This window comes from Sceloporus occidentalis, unplaced genomic scaffold (assembly GCF_023333645.1).
Source record: "Sceloporus occidentalis isolate IW3139 unplaced genomic scaffold, rSceOcc1.0.p SCAF_199, whole genome shotgun sequence".
In the NCBI taxonomy this organism is placed as follows: domain Eukaryota; kingdom Metazoa; phylum Chordata; class Lepidosauria; order Squamata; family Phrynosomatidae; genus Sceloporus; species Sceloporus occidentalis.
In genome coordinates, this window is record NW_028317179.1 from 604267 (window position 1) to 620000 (window position 15734).

Genomic DNA, 15734 nt, shown 5'->3' on the forward strand with positions numbered 1-15734 from the left:
TACAATAATGATATTAGATTAGGTACTTCTGGTACTTCTGTTTGCTTTATTCTCTTAGCTTTGGGTGATTGATGGCTGAGCAATGGCTTCCAACTCAATCTTACGCTACAATTAAAATTTTTTGGGGAAAGAGGAGACTGATCAAAAAGAAAATCAGAAATATCTTTATGCACCAAAAATCTAAAAAAAAGGGTGTGAGAGCAGCCGGACCTAAAGCTTCAGGAGAGGTGAGAGGTAAGCAGGGGCAGACAGGAGGAGGTATGTATGTGGGACATGTTGCTTTGGGATTGTTGGGGCAATTTTCACACCAGGGCCCTGTGGTTTCTAGTTACGCCCCTGATTACACCATAAAATTAATGGTACTTTCTCGTGCAAGTCATCCAACCTGGTAGATCTCCTAATGTGTGTTCGCTGCACCTGTAGGAGATGGACACCGTATCAAAGATCTGAAGGGTCACCATATTATTTGGGCAAATAATAGATAGACATGATTGTCACCTCCTACCATAATTGGTGGCCCTGGAGTACAGTTTTCTTTTTTTAATTTGATTTACTTCATTTTTCTTTTTAATATAGTGTAAGGATTAAGCAGTATAATTAACACGTTTCTGGCGAGGACATGAAAGTTTTCATTTAACTTGCATGGTCTCGTCCAAATCTTACAAAATATGCCCACACAATCAACATGGATTTTAGTAGAAATGCTTGTTGTTCTGCAAGTCCTAACATGCAAGGGCAAAGGCATGTCTCTTCAGGCAACTTATCCCTTAGCTTGAGTGACCACTTAACGTTTTAGTAAATATACCCAAAAATCGTGTTTTTCCTTACTAGCCAACATTCTGAGACATTGGTCACACATGGTCACGTTAGCCAGCAGTTGGCATGTAAAGCAGCTTATCGAGTTTAACGGCATATATAACATATATACTCTGCAAAAATAAAACCTACTATTATACTCCCCGGATTATATTGTTCTTTAGTGTTCAATCATCCTACAACTAGGTGCTGAGAGACTCTCGTAGTTAGGAGACTATATTGAAATATTGATTTCATAGAGATTTTCCATCATCCCACTTTCGAAAAATGCTGCACAGAATCCCTGCGGGAACAAAAAAAGTGACATAAATGTTTATTATTCTCATGAACCTATGGGCCATAAAGCAGCTTTGACAGAGTGTTACTTGATCAACAGGAATTTGGCAACCCTGACTGATTTCTTTACTTTATCTAATGATTTGTTTGTTTTGAGATTTTTAATATTTTTCATTATATTCTTCTGCTTCGGGGTAATCATGTGAAATCTGTGAAAATATTTGCCTTTTCTAAGAAAATAATATGTGATTATAGTTGTGCCATATGCTCTTCTTACTGACGCTATAACTCTATAACCGTCAAATAATTGTGGGAGTTAAAAGAATGTTTGTAGAAGTGTTCTCAACAGAAGCTAGAATATTTCTCATCAGTGATTAAAGGATCACCTATTTCTTCTCACTTTTCTAACTTTCTGGGGAAGCTGGACCTTATCCCTAGTAATCTCACAAACGTAAACAGAATATGGTGATCTGAACTCAACCTCAACCAGCCCATGGCAATCAACCTCAACCAACCCATGGTGATAACCCTCAACCAGCCCATGGCAATCAACCTCAACCAACCCATGGCGATAACCCTCAACCAGCCCATGGCAATCAACCTCAACCAACCCATGGCGATAACCCTCAACCAGCCCATGGCTGCATCAGGAGAAAGGTTCACCTGCAGATCTAGAAACTGGTTATCTTGGATGTTTAATGGACAGCATAACCCAAAGCTACAGTTCCTATGGCTGTCTGGTGAGTAACAGTGAGAGATGCACATGAGTTAGTAGGGAAGCGTGATCTGTACTATGTAGGCTGACATCTACTACCGACCACCCAAACCATTGCTTACTACAGAGCTAGATTTCTAGCCTCATACTAAAAGTGTATGTAAAGTGGGCTGATGTGAAATCTATTTGGACTAGTGTTCTAGTTTTTCTTCTATAAAATGAAGAAAGTATTTCAAATTCCTCTGTAGAATTTTCTAATAAGCTTAGAAGTGTGTCCTTTAGACAGATGTAACACAGTCCACTTACATTTCTGTCTATAGAGGGGGCACTCGACAACCCCGTCTCGTACATTCAAAGAGGACCTCTAGCTGGTCTCCCCTTCACTCTGGTAGCTGCTCTTCATAGACACAGCATCCCCGTCTGGGCAAAGACACAGTTTGCCGGCTGCAGGCACAAGGTAGTTTTATTTCAAACATGTATTGCTGCTAATACTCCAGCTCCTGAGTTGGATTTGATTTACACATTCCGTAGTTGGCTTAAGAGTTCAACATTACAGAATTACATGGTAAATGCCATTGATATAAGCTGGTTCCAGGCGCAATCCAGGGTCTCAGTTAAAGGACGCCACTGTCTTTTTCTGAGCTCTGCGACCACCTTCAGAGTTCATTCTGAGTATTTTGTTACATAACAAAAAGAGAACAAGGTGAACACTGATAGAAAGTTTGTGTCAACTCTAAGCAGTTCTTCATGGAAAGAGTTACAGGAAGAGTATTTAGGGTCCTTAAGAAAATTACAAGGCAAGATTTTCCAGTCTCATCTTAGTGTCAACAGTAAATCCATTTTTTCTAATTGACACATTCTATGCATAAACTAATACATTCAAAAAGAGTTGAAAAGGAATTCATTTGTGTAACGATCTAAAAGTTAATATTGCTGTAATTAAAGCTGCACTTCTTCAACTCTTGTCTAATCTCAGTACCCCTCATTTGATTGCATTGCACAGAAGTATAGTTAGTATAGGAATGAATAGTATAGTATAATGAAGTGGTTGGGGTATCCAGGGATCTTCAGAGAGATGCACGTGATCCTTACATTCCCTATATGACTAATGCAAAAAAATCAATGCACCAAAAATATAACGCAGACTGGTGCATCTTGGCATGGGCAGCTTGCGGCAGTTTTCAGTCCAGAAGGAGAACCGTTCTAGAATAGAGAATGGAAGAAGGAATAAAGTTTGGACCTCACCAGCATCAGCGACTTGTTAAAGTGATTTATCCAAGAAGGGGCATACTGGGGTGGCACTAAAAATTAATTGAGCACCTAAATCCTCCAGTGGTATAAATAGGGTGCATCTGAGACCATTACTTAACCCAGTGGAAAAGGGAAAAAAGCACTGCATTAAATTCATTCCCTTCTGTGAGGTTATGAGGTCTGCAAGTCAACAACGTCAAAAAGGTATTTGTGCCCTCCCCAAAAAACAGCACCCTAGCCAGTGGAGAAGCAACAATGACAACAATAATAGTTGTCATAAGAATATTCTTTTTTTATTTCTTTGTAATATTTCCTTTAGTTGGTTCATATTCCTACGCATTTCCATATGTGTTATTTATTAATATTCAGTAAAATTTTGAATAAAAAAATGTTCAAGAAACTTCTGTTGAACGATAGCTTCCTAAACTCAAACATCCGCCCCGACCATGGAATTCACCCTCTAATATCATTTAGCTCACGTCACATTGATTGTCCACTCAATTGCCCCATTCTCAACATTGTTCTAATGTTACCTTCATTTCGTTTTCCTATTCCATGTATCTATAGAGCGCCAGCTGATTCCGTAGCGCTGTTACAAAAGGGAAGTGAAAACTGACATCATTAAAGTTGACAGTAAACAGAATGGACAGTAACGTTAATGCATGTTAAATTGTGCTGGCATAGATGGAGAAGAAGAAGAAGATGGCAGGTTCTGCTCTTGGGACCTCACAATCGATATTAATCCTCAAGAGTTTGGCTGTCCTTGTGGGCACTAGAGGCCCAGGACCTCCATTCAGTATTCTGGTGGCCCAGATTCAAAGCTCACATAGCAGCCAAAACCCCCATGTCAGGTTTTAGCTTTAGAACTTCTTCTATGGATCAGTAGTGAGCTAACAAGACATGTTCTTCAAACTAGTTGGTGCTATGCTCAAAGGCTGTGTCTGAAACAGCAGTCACATGCAAATGTAAGGAATCAAAAAATGACACTCATTGTGTAGTTGTGTGCATGTTTTAGCCTTAGAAATGGCCATATTGGATAACAAATAATATTATTATAATAATAATGGTAACATTTACCATTGCTTTCCCTACAATTTAATTTGTACACACATTTTACAGTTTCTATACACATTATTGTGACTTTTTCCATACTACCTTGCCAAAAATTCTAACTTTGGTAAAGTGGGACTATGCCTAGTAAAGACGGGCATCTGGGTGGTATGTGTTCGGGAATTGCTGGTTTATATATGAGCATGCAGTTGTATAGATACACAGCAGGGGGCGCACAGGTCTTAATCCGGTAATAACCTCATTCTAATTCCATGTTGAGGCGGCAGATGTCCAGCAGGCGGCGCTCGGGGTTAAATAATAATAATCTCATTCTAATTCCATGTTGAGGCGGCAGCTGTCCAGCAGGGGGCGCACGGAGTTTTAATAATAATATCGTTCTAATTCCATGTTGAGGCGGTAGCTGTCCAGCAGGGGGCGCACGGTGTTTAATAATAATAAACTCATTCTAATTCCATGTTGAGGCGGCAGCTGTCCAGCAGGGGGCGCACGGAGTTGATAATGATCTCATTCTAATGTCATGTTGAGGCTGCAGCTTCATGTCTTGTTAAGTTTGCTGAGTGCAAAGTGGAAAGCGCGACGTGGAAGGCAGGCGGGAGCTGCCCCCAGGTTCATGGGCTTCCCCTTGGATATGAAGCCGAGTTTTTGAACTTCTAAATCCCTCTTCTCCATACCCTGCTGCACCCCTCTGTGACCCGGTACCTTGAGGGCACCATGGATGGACTCATCGTGGTCTTCCTTATCTCCCTTGGCATGTTCTTTGGCTGTTTTCTTCTGGGTTTAATCCCTCTTGCGGTTAAACTTTCAGAGGTGAGTTTTTTATTTCAGCAATGGATGAATGTAATAAATAAACCTTAGGCACTTTGACTCGTGGAAAAAACTCCCATCATCCCAAGGCACCAATATCCGGAGTGCCAGGGGGTTTCTTACACTATGGTGACAATGAGTTTGTTGTGGTTGCTGAATGAAGTTGTGTTTGGGGAGCCTGACCCCTATGGGCAGAGAGCGGGTATTGCACTTTGATAGCCAAAGGGATACATTTCCATAAACCCCACATTGGGGGAACATTATTATTATTATTACTTGTAAGAATTTGGGGGGTTTGCTTTAGTTCTCTGGTACAAGGAAAGAGGAGTCTGTTTAACCCTTTGGAGAAATCACTGGCAACATTCTGTCGCTTTTAATGTTAACCCACTAGGTGCCAGGCATGGGTCTTGTAGCTGTTGATGAGAGATGTGCCTTCATTGTGAGTCACTGGAAAACTACCACTTGTTAAAATGCAGAAATGTAGCTGTGAATGGGTGTCATGGCAACAGAAAGCCCAAAATGCAGAAATTTCCGCTGTGAATGGGTGTCATGGCAGCATTAGAGCTCTTCTGCAGGAATTTAGCCAGTGCCAGACTGGGTAAAAGTTCACAATCCCTGATCCACGCTGGGGAAAGTTTGGATTTATGAGACCAGTGCTCCGGAATCCACTGGCGCTATAATAAATGTAGTGTAATACACATCAGAACTGATCAGCATAGTACGTCCGTTTTGTTTTAGAGTTTGTTAGGGATATTTTTTACCAAATGAATACACCTTTTATTTAGGTTTTGGACAGCGATGAAAACGCATAAAAGGGGATATTCGCTATCCCCGGAGATAAATTTAATATTTATCCTTTTTCGTTATATCACAAAATATTTTTTTGCATTATTTCATTATACGTTATGGGGGTCGGCTCAACCCTTCGGGGGGCATCATTTATAATGCATTGTGATGTCGGAGATCAAACACTGAACTGTCCTGGAGACTCCTTGTTTAGTGAATACACCCCTTTTATTTCACTGATACCCAATGAAAAAAATGGGGCACGACTACAGCAGTGCAAAGGACATTCTGTAACACATTTACAACTGTGTTCTTTATTTAATAAAAGTTTAAAAGTATAAAGTAACACATTCGTTAAACACCTTGTAATATGCATTACATTTATTTATATAGCGCCAGCAGATTCCGTAGCGCTGAGTCCGTAAAATAACTTAAAATCACAAACAAAAACAAACATGTAGGCTCCTGGGAACTTACAATCTAGTCGGTGGTTGAGGGGGAACAGTAGGACAGGACGGCTTGGATGGGGATGAGTTGGTCGAGTCGGGTTCAGGTGGCTTGATTGGGATGCTGGCTGAGAGTGTTGGTTTTCAGACTTTTGAACATGCATGTGATAGGCTGCTGTTACTCCCATTGACTACAATGCGAGTTCTACTGAGCATGTGCAGAAAGCATACTGAGGTATGCATCCTGGTTTCTGTAGAAGCAGCAGGGGGAGGAGTTCAATGAGACAAGTATAATTTTCTAACTCCAACTACGGAGTTCTTGGCTCGATCTGCATGCAGTAAAATCCACATGAATGAAATGGACTTTAATATGCATTTAACTTGAAAATAGGACGGAAGAAGAAGCTCGTTTATCATCCAGTTTCAGAGTTTTGTTTTTGTTTTCAGTATCTGTGCTTTATTTTTATCCTTTCCTGCCTCGTGTACTAAATTCTGCAAGTCAGTCATGTGACCGTATTACATCATAGCTTAGTAAAGAACCCTGAGGATGGTGCCAGATGTCTTTTTATATGTTGATTGAAGCGGGCCCTCAGAGTTCCTTGGTGTGAATTCATTTCCAGTCGGATCCTGGGGGGGGGATGTGTGAAAATAAACAATTTACGTGTCAGCTGCCCACCTGTACGTATTAGACGTCTGACATGTGCGGCCTACTTGCCACCAAACACTTATACAAATATCAAGTATTTGGTTTTAAGGCATGAAAACCAGTTTTTTTGTTGTGTTTTTTTCATTAGCTTCTGAACCGCTGAAAGATCCCATTTAGGATTTTTCAACAGTCCAACAACCGAGCCAACAACACCCCAGTCAGCGGGAGATGTCATTCCTCAAAATACACCATGACGTATTATGTGGGGATCCATGAGTGACATCACAACCCGTCTGGTGTTCTGGGAAACGGATGACATAGTGCTGGTCGTTTTATTCGTCTTCCCGCTAATCTCATCTCTGGTTGCTGCTTAATCATTGCAATACATGAAGTTTGAGAAGTCGCACGGACTGCGTTCTTCTGGAGAAAACGAGTCAGGAGTGGAATTTTCCATGCAGTATACAGTGAAATGCGTTCAGCCCCATCCTGCCGTAAAGACTCAAACCTTAATCAGTCGTCGGTCTCGTCTTAGATTCAGGAGCCGTATGTCTATCCCATGCATGTTTAATACCCTCTACCACTTCTGCTGGGAAGCTGTTCCACTTACCCTTTTCTATACCCATAGTGTTTCTAGGAGACACACACCTTTAGATTACAGTTTTAATCCTCCATCAGTTGTTTTTGTTATTATATGCATTCATTCACCTGTTGATTTATGTTGGACGTGACTGGCATCGGCCGTTGCTGCCCATCCTGCTTTACAGGTGAGAGACACACCTGTGTGTTTGTATCCGCACTTCGCGGTTACACACAGGGAACACGGGTCAGATACTCGCCCCGGGCATTTTCCCAGCCCGTGTTTGGACTTTGTAAGGCACCCTGTCTGTACCTTTTTAAAATGTAACGGCTGATCTGGGGTCTATACCAGACCCAAACTAGTCCACGGCCCGGGCTTTGTCAAGCAGAACTCAAATTCCTTCTCCGAGAACCAAAATACAGAAGGGAAGGAAGAACCCGGCTGTTCAAACACGCACCAGTCTCCCCTGCTGTTATATTAACCCTTTCATTATCGGATAATCATCGGAAACGGGAATTGCAACATCTTGTTAATTTCCTGGACAAGAGTTCTCCTGTCCCCTTTTCCTCCCCACATTAATATTAATTTAATATTTATTACTCCTTACTTGATGACCCTCGAAAACGCCCTACATTGGCTGATTCTACCCACTATCCTATAGCAACCCCGCCACACACAAACCGCTGTAAAGGAGTGATGAAGGGGTTAAGGAAGGATAGGACTGGAAAATCTATTGCAGATTTTTGCTTCTGTCGTACTTGACAGTAGGAAGTACTGAAAGGGTTAACTATGAACTCTACATTTGTTGCATTCAGGTTTTTTTTCGTGGAACCCATAAACCTTATTGTTTCCTTAAAGTCCCAGGAAAAAAAAAATATATTCTTCTTTGAGCCATAAATATACAGTACTGTAAACTGTAATGTTCTTTAGCATTGAAGAAAAGTTGGTTTTATTCCGTTTTGCTTGAATAAACTCCCTTTATCTGCAGACCTGGAGCTGCCATCGCTGTCAGTCATGTGATGTTTTGGGTGACTTTCCCGGCTCAAACACCACACTGAGCAGACGCTTTATGGCAATGCTAATGAAGTCCGTTGCTCCATAGACTCTCATTAGTCTGGCTGGATGATGATTAAGACCGAACCATTCTGTTGTTTCCCACAAGCTGTATGATAAGGATTTGGGGTGTTTGTCTAGTAGATTGGGGCTCAGATAGTGAGAAATGATAGTGAAATGCAGCCCCCTGATTATATTATATTATGGGGCAAAAACTAGCCTGTTTTACAAAAAATACAGTATTTATGAGAACGCATTTTCATGGAATAGATGTAATGAAAAAATGTGGACATTCCCCTTCAAATCATTAATAAATGCCCTGTAATGTAGCGCAACCTGATAGTTCTCCTTTTTAAAAAAAATACATTGTTGTAAGGCAGCTACTTTGTGTGTTTGGAATTAGGATTTTCAAGCATTTATTTATAAAAGCAATTATTTTATAATAAAATGTCCATAAAGGGTTTCTTAAATATAAAAACACAGCCGCTTGCTCCTGGAATTAAAATGTTGGGTAATGATGTTGTTCTTTGAGATGGTCATATGATGCCTTCGCACACATATAAATAATTATATCTAATAAATGTATTTATTCCCTATATTTATATATATTTTTTATTTTATTTTTATTTTAGTGCTTTATAGATACTTTAATAAAAGTTAAGTTTTATTTTTAAAAAGTTAGGCTACAGCAAGATTTGTGTTTTTTGGTTTTTTTGAGTTTTTTTTCCCCATAAAAGAAAGTCCTGCTTCTAGCAAAACTATTCAAAAAGCCGCATTGGTCTTTTTTGAAGCCCCAGATCTCCCTTTCATATCCGCTTTTCCGCGATGGGCTGATATAAATGCAAATTATCTCCGAAACATGAAAGCGGCATCTAAAACCAAGATCAATGCCAAAGTTTTCCTTCGTCAGGACAAGGGTTAGCGAGCCGCCCCTAAATGTGCTTTTCGAAGCCTTTGAAGTCGTTCCGTTCTTAATTTAAATAATTTTCCTGTCCTCCTTTATACTGATTTCATTTGAGTTCAAGCAGGGCTTTCAAAAACGTATATATTTTCTGTTTCAGCGCGATGTAGATTATCTTTGGGGGTAGGGGATTGTGTTCATTGTATTACTTATAATTATTTGTAAAATGTAAAAAAAATCGTTTTTTTGCTTAAAAAGCGCCTGTAGTTGGCTTTCTCAGAGTGTAACCCGTTTCCGCCTGATTCCATCCAAATTTAAACAAAATTTTTTTATTTTTAAAGATTATTTTTCCTACCGAAGACTTACGGTAGTTATCTAAATTCTATCCATTAAACTTACCATGTACTAAGCTCACCAATTGCTGACAAACTTTTTTTTTTAGGTATACAATCCTTCAAACTACCCCCAAAATACCACTAAACTATCATTACCGCTAAAGTTTTTTTCCCAGGTATAGAGTTATAATAAAAAAAATAATAATAAAACATGCACAGGACAGACTGTTACACAATTCTTTTGCGTTTGTTCATAAAACTATTTGGGAGTATTTTGAATGTTTGGCATGTTATGTCCCCCCCTTCCTTCGGAGAGGCATTGAGCAACTTGATCTGTAACCTCTTAAAAAAAAACAAAAAAAAAAACTTTTGTCTTACAATTTGTAGTGGCCTCATTTTGAGTATATTAGATTTTTTTCTATATATTTATTTGTTTTTTTCTTCCAGCAAAAACTCCAGTTTGTGAGCGTCTTGGGTGCCGGATTGCTGTGTGGGACAGCTTTGGCTATAATTATACCAGAAGGAATCGAGCTGCTGGATGGATCTTCCACGGGTAACATTTCCACGATCATTCTGTAAATTAATAGGAGAAAGTCTAGAAATACTTGAAGGGGAAGAATTATGGCGAATGTTTTAATGTTTGCGTTCAGATAAAATTGCGTGGGATTTTAATATACTTTCCATGCCGACCTGGCGCTCGCTATTGTATATTGTTATTGTTTAACCCCTGCTCCCAAACCACAGTATGTTCATTTACTGTATTATAAGACTTATTTTTTTGGGGGGGGGAAACATCTTAAAAAGCAACCTAATCTTATAACCAAGTTCATCTTTTATTCAGACCTCAGATCCTTGGCACTGATGCCCAGCCGACTAAGCTGCTAGGTGCTTGTCACTCACACTCACTCACTCTTTCTCTCAATGTCTCCCGACCTTCTGTGCCGACCGCTTCCGTGTCCCTGTCTCATTTTCTGCTCTTCTCTTGCCTCTTCTTGTTCTTCTCTCTTCTTTCTTCGTCCGCTACTCCCTGGTATCAGCTCCGTTATCCAGGTACTTCCGCGTAAAAGGGAAGTATAAAACCCTCCGCGCACCCCCTCTACCCCTATTCGAGGAGCAGGAGAGAGGCTGTCCCCATGATGTGCGCCGAGGCTCCGCCATTTTGCAGAAGTGCTCCAGGAGGCCAAAATATCGCAGGCAGGTTCGCGTAGAAAGACAAGTGTTTTTGCACCTGGATAACGGAGCTGAGACCGGGAGAAGCGGAAAAAGAAACAAGATGGAGGAACAAGCAGTGGCAAGAGAAGAAGCGGAGCTGCAAAAAAACGGGAACACGGAAGTGGTCGGCGCCGAAAGTCCAAATACTTTAGCGATGTTATCGGCAGATCACATGCTGCAGTGTGTGGCTGTTAGCTTGATAACACGTGGCTGTGAGAGGGTTAAAATGTAACCTGCATTCACACGTACAGCAATAGGCGGCTGATGGCCTTAAAGTGCCAGAGCCGCTTACTCATGCCCAGTTGCTTTATGGGAAAACTATCCCTGTGGTTACTAGGAATGACACTCATGTAAATATGCTGGTTCCAGGGTTTTTCCTCTTTTTGTTCATTACATTTCTGTCTTTTTCACAGGTGATCCAATAAAATGTCAGAACGTTGCAGATGATCTGAACCTCACGAAATCTGCAGAGACCAACTCCTCCATCCCCCCTCATTTCTTTGTCGGTGTCTCCCTGGTGTCGGGGTTCATACTGATGTTTCTTGTCGATCAGATTGGAAGCTATTGCTCTTATCATGGTAATTCGGTAAACAGTTGCTTGCGGCGGAGACAAAAATGCATTTGGTGAAGATAAATCTGTAACTAAATGCATTATTCGTAGCACAAATGGATGCCAAGTACCCTAACCAGACAAAATAATTATTATTATTAATAAGTGAAATATATATTTTTTTGGTGGGAACACTTAATTATCATGTGATCCAAAAGCACAAATGATTTGTAAGTGATGTGATTTGTATGTGAAACGTTCACAGTTTTTCCCACCATGGCCCGTACCGGAGCAGATTTATTCCAGGAACTGGAAATTATTTTTTGGTAATCGATATGTTTTCCATGTTTCAGATCCTACAACAGGGATGTCGGCTGGAACGAGCATAACGGCCACTCTTGGCTTAGTCATTCATGCAGCAGGTAAGAACGATCTTCAAGTAGAGGCAGAACTTTGGAGAATTCAGATACATTATTGACCTAAGTTTTGATTATTTTGAGGGGAGGGATAATTTTGGGCCAATTGTAACCTAGTTTGGTAAAATCCTACTTTTTGCTGTACAACATAGAGGCTGTAGGGTTTCTAAAGTTTGGGCTCTTGAAGCGATCCTCCCGTAAGTTATGGAATGACCATCTCCGAGTTTGCCCAAGATCCAGTCAATATCCAGACCTGCCTCATCTAACTGATTGATTGATCTATATGTTTTGGGGTAGATCATAAGCAAATATTGGCAAGTGATATTTATTATTAACTAGTTGTTGGGATGGACAGACGCATTTTACATTTAGTATTGGAGAACCTCAAACCCGTGAGATGTGCCTTGGCCTTAACTCATAGGAAAAGCCTAAAATCCAATAGTATTAGGATATAAATGGAAAACCGTTAATACAAATCGAACTTCATCCATATGTTAGCATGTTCTTGCAGTAGATCTCTAGGCGTGCAACGATTTAAACACCCATCGGCATAAAATGACGGTTTCAAAGCATTACGCATAGGCGACAATTGTTAAGACGTTACCGTCCTCATAAAATGTAGCGTCTGATAATATGATTGGCTAATTACCTACTTTCCAGGTGATTCTATTATTTTTAGCAGTGGCTTCGGGACATAATTACTGCTGGATTACTCGTCATCTCCAGGCAGCCCTGGAGGTTTGTTAATATGTAGCAAGCTCAGCATTCTCATGGATTCCAAGTTAGAATACAAGGAACATCAGCGTTCGTTCTTCTCTTATGTGAAGCTGCAGATGAACCCCACTGATAAAAAAAAAAATACTCCAAATGATGATCAGGGCGATCTTTGTGGACATTCCTGGGTTTCTCCTCTACGGTGTGTCTTTCCAGCTCCCCCCGAGGGCCCGATGGCAAATACTGGGGATCATTATATTTTTTTGATTTAATCATGTTATGAGATAAGTAGTAAAGTTTAGGTTTTCTTTGTTATCTTCACCTCTGGCATAAATAGTACAGGCGCCTCTAAACACACACGCTTACAATAATATATAAAGGAGTGTAGCGGAGGGGAACTGTTGCCAGTATAGATTGTAACATAAGTAAGTTCTATTAGCTCACTATTGTAGGACGGGTTATTTGGTTGTAGATGTGATGTCTAAACGAGTTCACACATGCCAAGTTCAGATTGTCCCTAGAGGACCCAGCACTGCGCACGCTGAGCTACTAGCAGCCCCAAACGGGACATTTTTTCATACACAATCCCAAGAGTTGGTACTGTCCCAGCAAATCAGGCCTGTTGGCGGCATAATCAGTCTTTAAATACCTCATGGGTGGAACATGAGGAAATGTGGGCGTGGCTTTCATTTTGCCACACCCACACATCTCTCACCGCTCCGCAGCCAGCTGCCTATTGTGTTCTTAGGAAATATATTCATTAGACATTCTTAATATTTTTAGACGGTTACATTTTTAGGTTGTGTAATTATTATTATATTCTTATTTCTATTTCTGCTATTGTAAGAGTTACGATGTGCAGAGCTCAGAGCCCGGTATTCAGTTCTTATTAAATTGTGTATGTATGTCGGTTTAGATTGTTATTCTGTTCTGTAGAGAGACTGCTAATTGATAGAATGACGTCTCTTTGTCTCCAGAGATGTCATTTCTAGTAAAACACGTCCTAACTCTATGTGAGCAAAGAGCTGTATTCCCCCCAGGGACTCTTTGTCCAAAACAACCTGTTCCTGAAACGTAAAATAATAATGTTTAGGAGGAGGACATGGACCGCTCAGAACAGTCAATATCTGCAGAGTAAAGCTAGCATTTTGAATAAATACCACTGTGTTCCGGGTGGAATATACTGCATGTGCATAAACCTTTTTTACAACAGGGATTTTTTATTTTTTTTTATTATAATTAAATATTATTATTATTAATAATTATTATACAAAACATATACACAGGTTTTGTTTTAAGCATAAGAAAAAATATTCCAATAAATATTTCAGTTACTATACAGCGTTCGAATAATACATAAAAAAAACTATTAATCATTCAGTCAAGGGATTTTGTGAATACCGGGTAAATTGTGTGCTTTCCTTACTTAGAAACAGTTAAAAAAAAAATCTTTAGGGGCTACATTGCTAATATGCCATGTGCTTACGTGTTATGTACTGGGTATTTAGAACACATTCTAATAGTGATTCCTTTTTCTAGTATAAATATCCATAGTGGCATCTGGTTAAATGTAATGTATGGAAGTTTTACGTTATGGAAAGGGCGGTAGATAAATGGAAGAGCTTCTCAGCAGAGGTGGTACAGGCTAGTACAGTGAGAGATTTAAAACATCCATGGGATAGACATACGGTTCCTGAATCTAAGAGGGTTTTATTTGCATTAAATTCTGTTTGTAAAAATGTGCAAATCCACATGGCTTTGTTTTGTTTAAAGGTGCTGTTCCACTTTGACAAAACATTGAGCTCTCTAGCATGTTAAACAAATACATTTTCTTGCATCTGTCATTTAACGTTTTTTCGCTCGAAGGGTTAATAACGACCTGTAGGATTTAGTTCCCGCTGTACTACGGGATAAAGGCTTTCTTTATGGTGTCTTCTAATCCTTGGACATCCATTAGACTGCAGTTTGTTATCCATGTTTGTTATCCAGGCACAGCTAGTAATACCTTCTAATCTTCGCACTCCCGTTCATGCCTCTCGACCATCTCGGCCGTCCAAAACACCCTACCTGGCGAAACAAATTGTGCCCTGGGTTTTTCATTAATTCAGTAAATTTAGAAAATTGATATTGTAAGAGGAATTTGGGGGAAAATACTGTAAATGTGTAACGATCGCTATGCTTTTTCCCCCCCAGCGGACGGTGTCGCCCTGGGAGCGGCGGTGGCCTCCTCGCAGGTCTCGGTGCAGGTCATTGTTTTCTTTGCTGTTATCTTGCACAAGGTAACCAGGTCTCTTATCTCCTGTATTTGTTCCCAAATTGTACAAAATATAAAGATCACAAAATATGCAACAATGTGTCCCTCAACTTCTAGGAACAAACTCAATGACAACTCAAGGGCATTTAAATATTATTGAAGAAATTTAATAAAAATAATAAAATAAAAAAATAAAATAAAAAAATTAAATAAAGAATAATGTTGGGCATGTTTTTAATATTCCCTGTCCCTATTTTTTTTGTCTATACGTACTATATATTTTTAAAATATAGTTACCTTTGTTCTTTATAATACTGCCCATAATAGTCTTTAAAGACATGATGCTGTAAAGCAACAGAGTCAGACTGTGAGGTGTATTCACTCAAGTGAGTTTGCAGGATAGTTGAGCGTTCACTATGCATTATGAAGGGTTAACCCCAGTGAACCCTGGAAAGGCTGAGCTGGCCCTGCATAATGCATATTTAAAGTGGGGAGATCTCTTGACTCACCTTATTGATGTATTTATGCATTATGCTTGGCCAGGTCATCTTATGCTTCAGAAGAAGCCCACCGGGATTGACCATTGATCAACGAGGTGAAATGTCCAATTATCCTTCCGATTCACAGTTTAGTGAATACGTGTTGAGCCCCATCGGGTGTTTGACATCCTTCCATTTAGACGGTTTGCCAGATTTCTGGGTGTTTTCCGCACACCCCACACATTTATTTTCGGAACGTGATGTCTACTTCCTTTTTCTCACAATGATGGTTTCTGATTTCCGCCCCGTGTCAGGCTCCTGCGGCTTTTGGTCTGGTTTCCTTTCTCATGCACGCTGGCCTGGAGAAGAAACAAATTCAGAAACACCTCCTAGCGTTTTCACTGGCTGCTCCTCTTCTAACAATTGCAACTT

At 40.1% G+C, this 15734-nt stretch overlaps 1 protein-coding gene across 4 annotated transcripts in view; it reads left to right on the top strand.

Annotated features, from left to right (window-relative positions):
* Nucleotides 1-4840: 4840 nt before the first annotated feature.
* LOC149278159 (zinc transporter ZIP9-like) overlaps nucleotides 4841-15734 on the top strand; it is a 12983-nt gene continuing 2089 nt past the window's right edge. Inside the window, exons 1-5 of one of the 4 annotated variants that reach the window (XM_089502290.1) lie at nucleotides 4841-4936; nucleotides 10125-10230; nucleotides 11793-11861; nucleotides 14763-14848; nucleotides 15617-15734. The exon at nucleotides 15617-15734 is cut by the window's right edge and continues 17 nt beyond it. In XM_089502290.1, the coding sequence (XP_089358416.1) occupies nucleotides 4841-4936; nucleotides 10125-10230; nucleotides 11793-11861; nucleotides 14763-14848; nucleotides 15617-15734 (475 nt within the window). Of the gene's footprint in view, nucleotides 4937-10124; nucleotides 10231-11385; nucleotides 11483-11762; nucleotides 11862-14762; nucleotides 14849-15616 lie in introns of those variants that run through there. The other 3 variants (XM_089502292.1, XM_089502291.1, XM_089502293.1) reach the window with 3 other exon arrangements.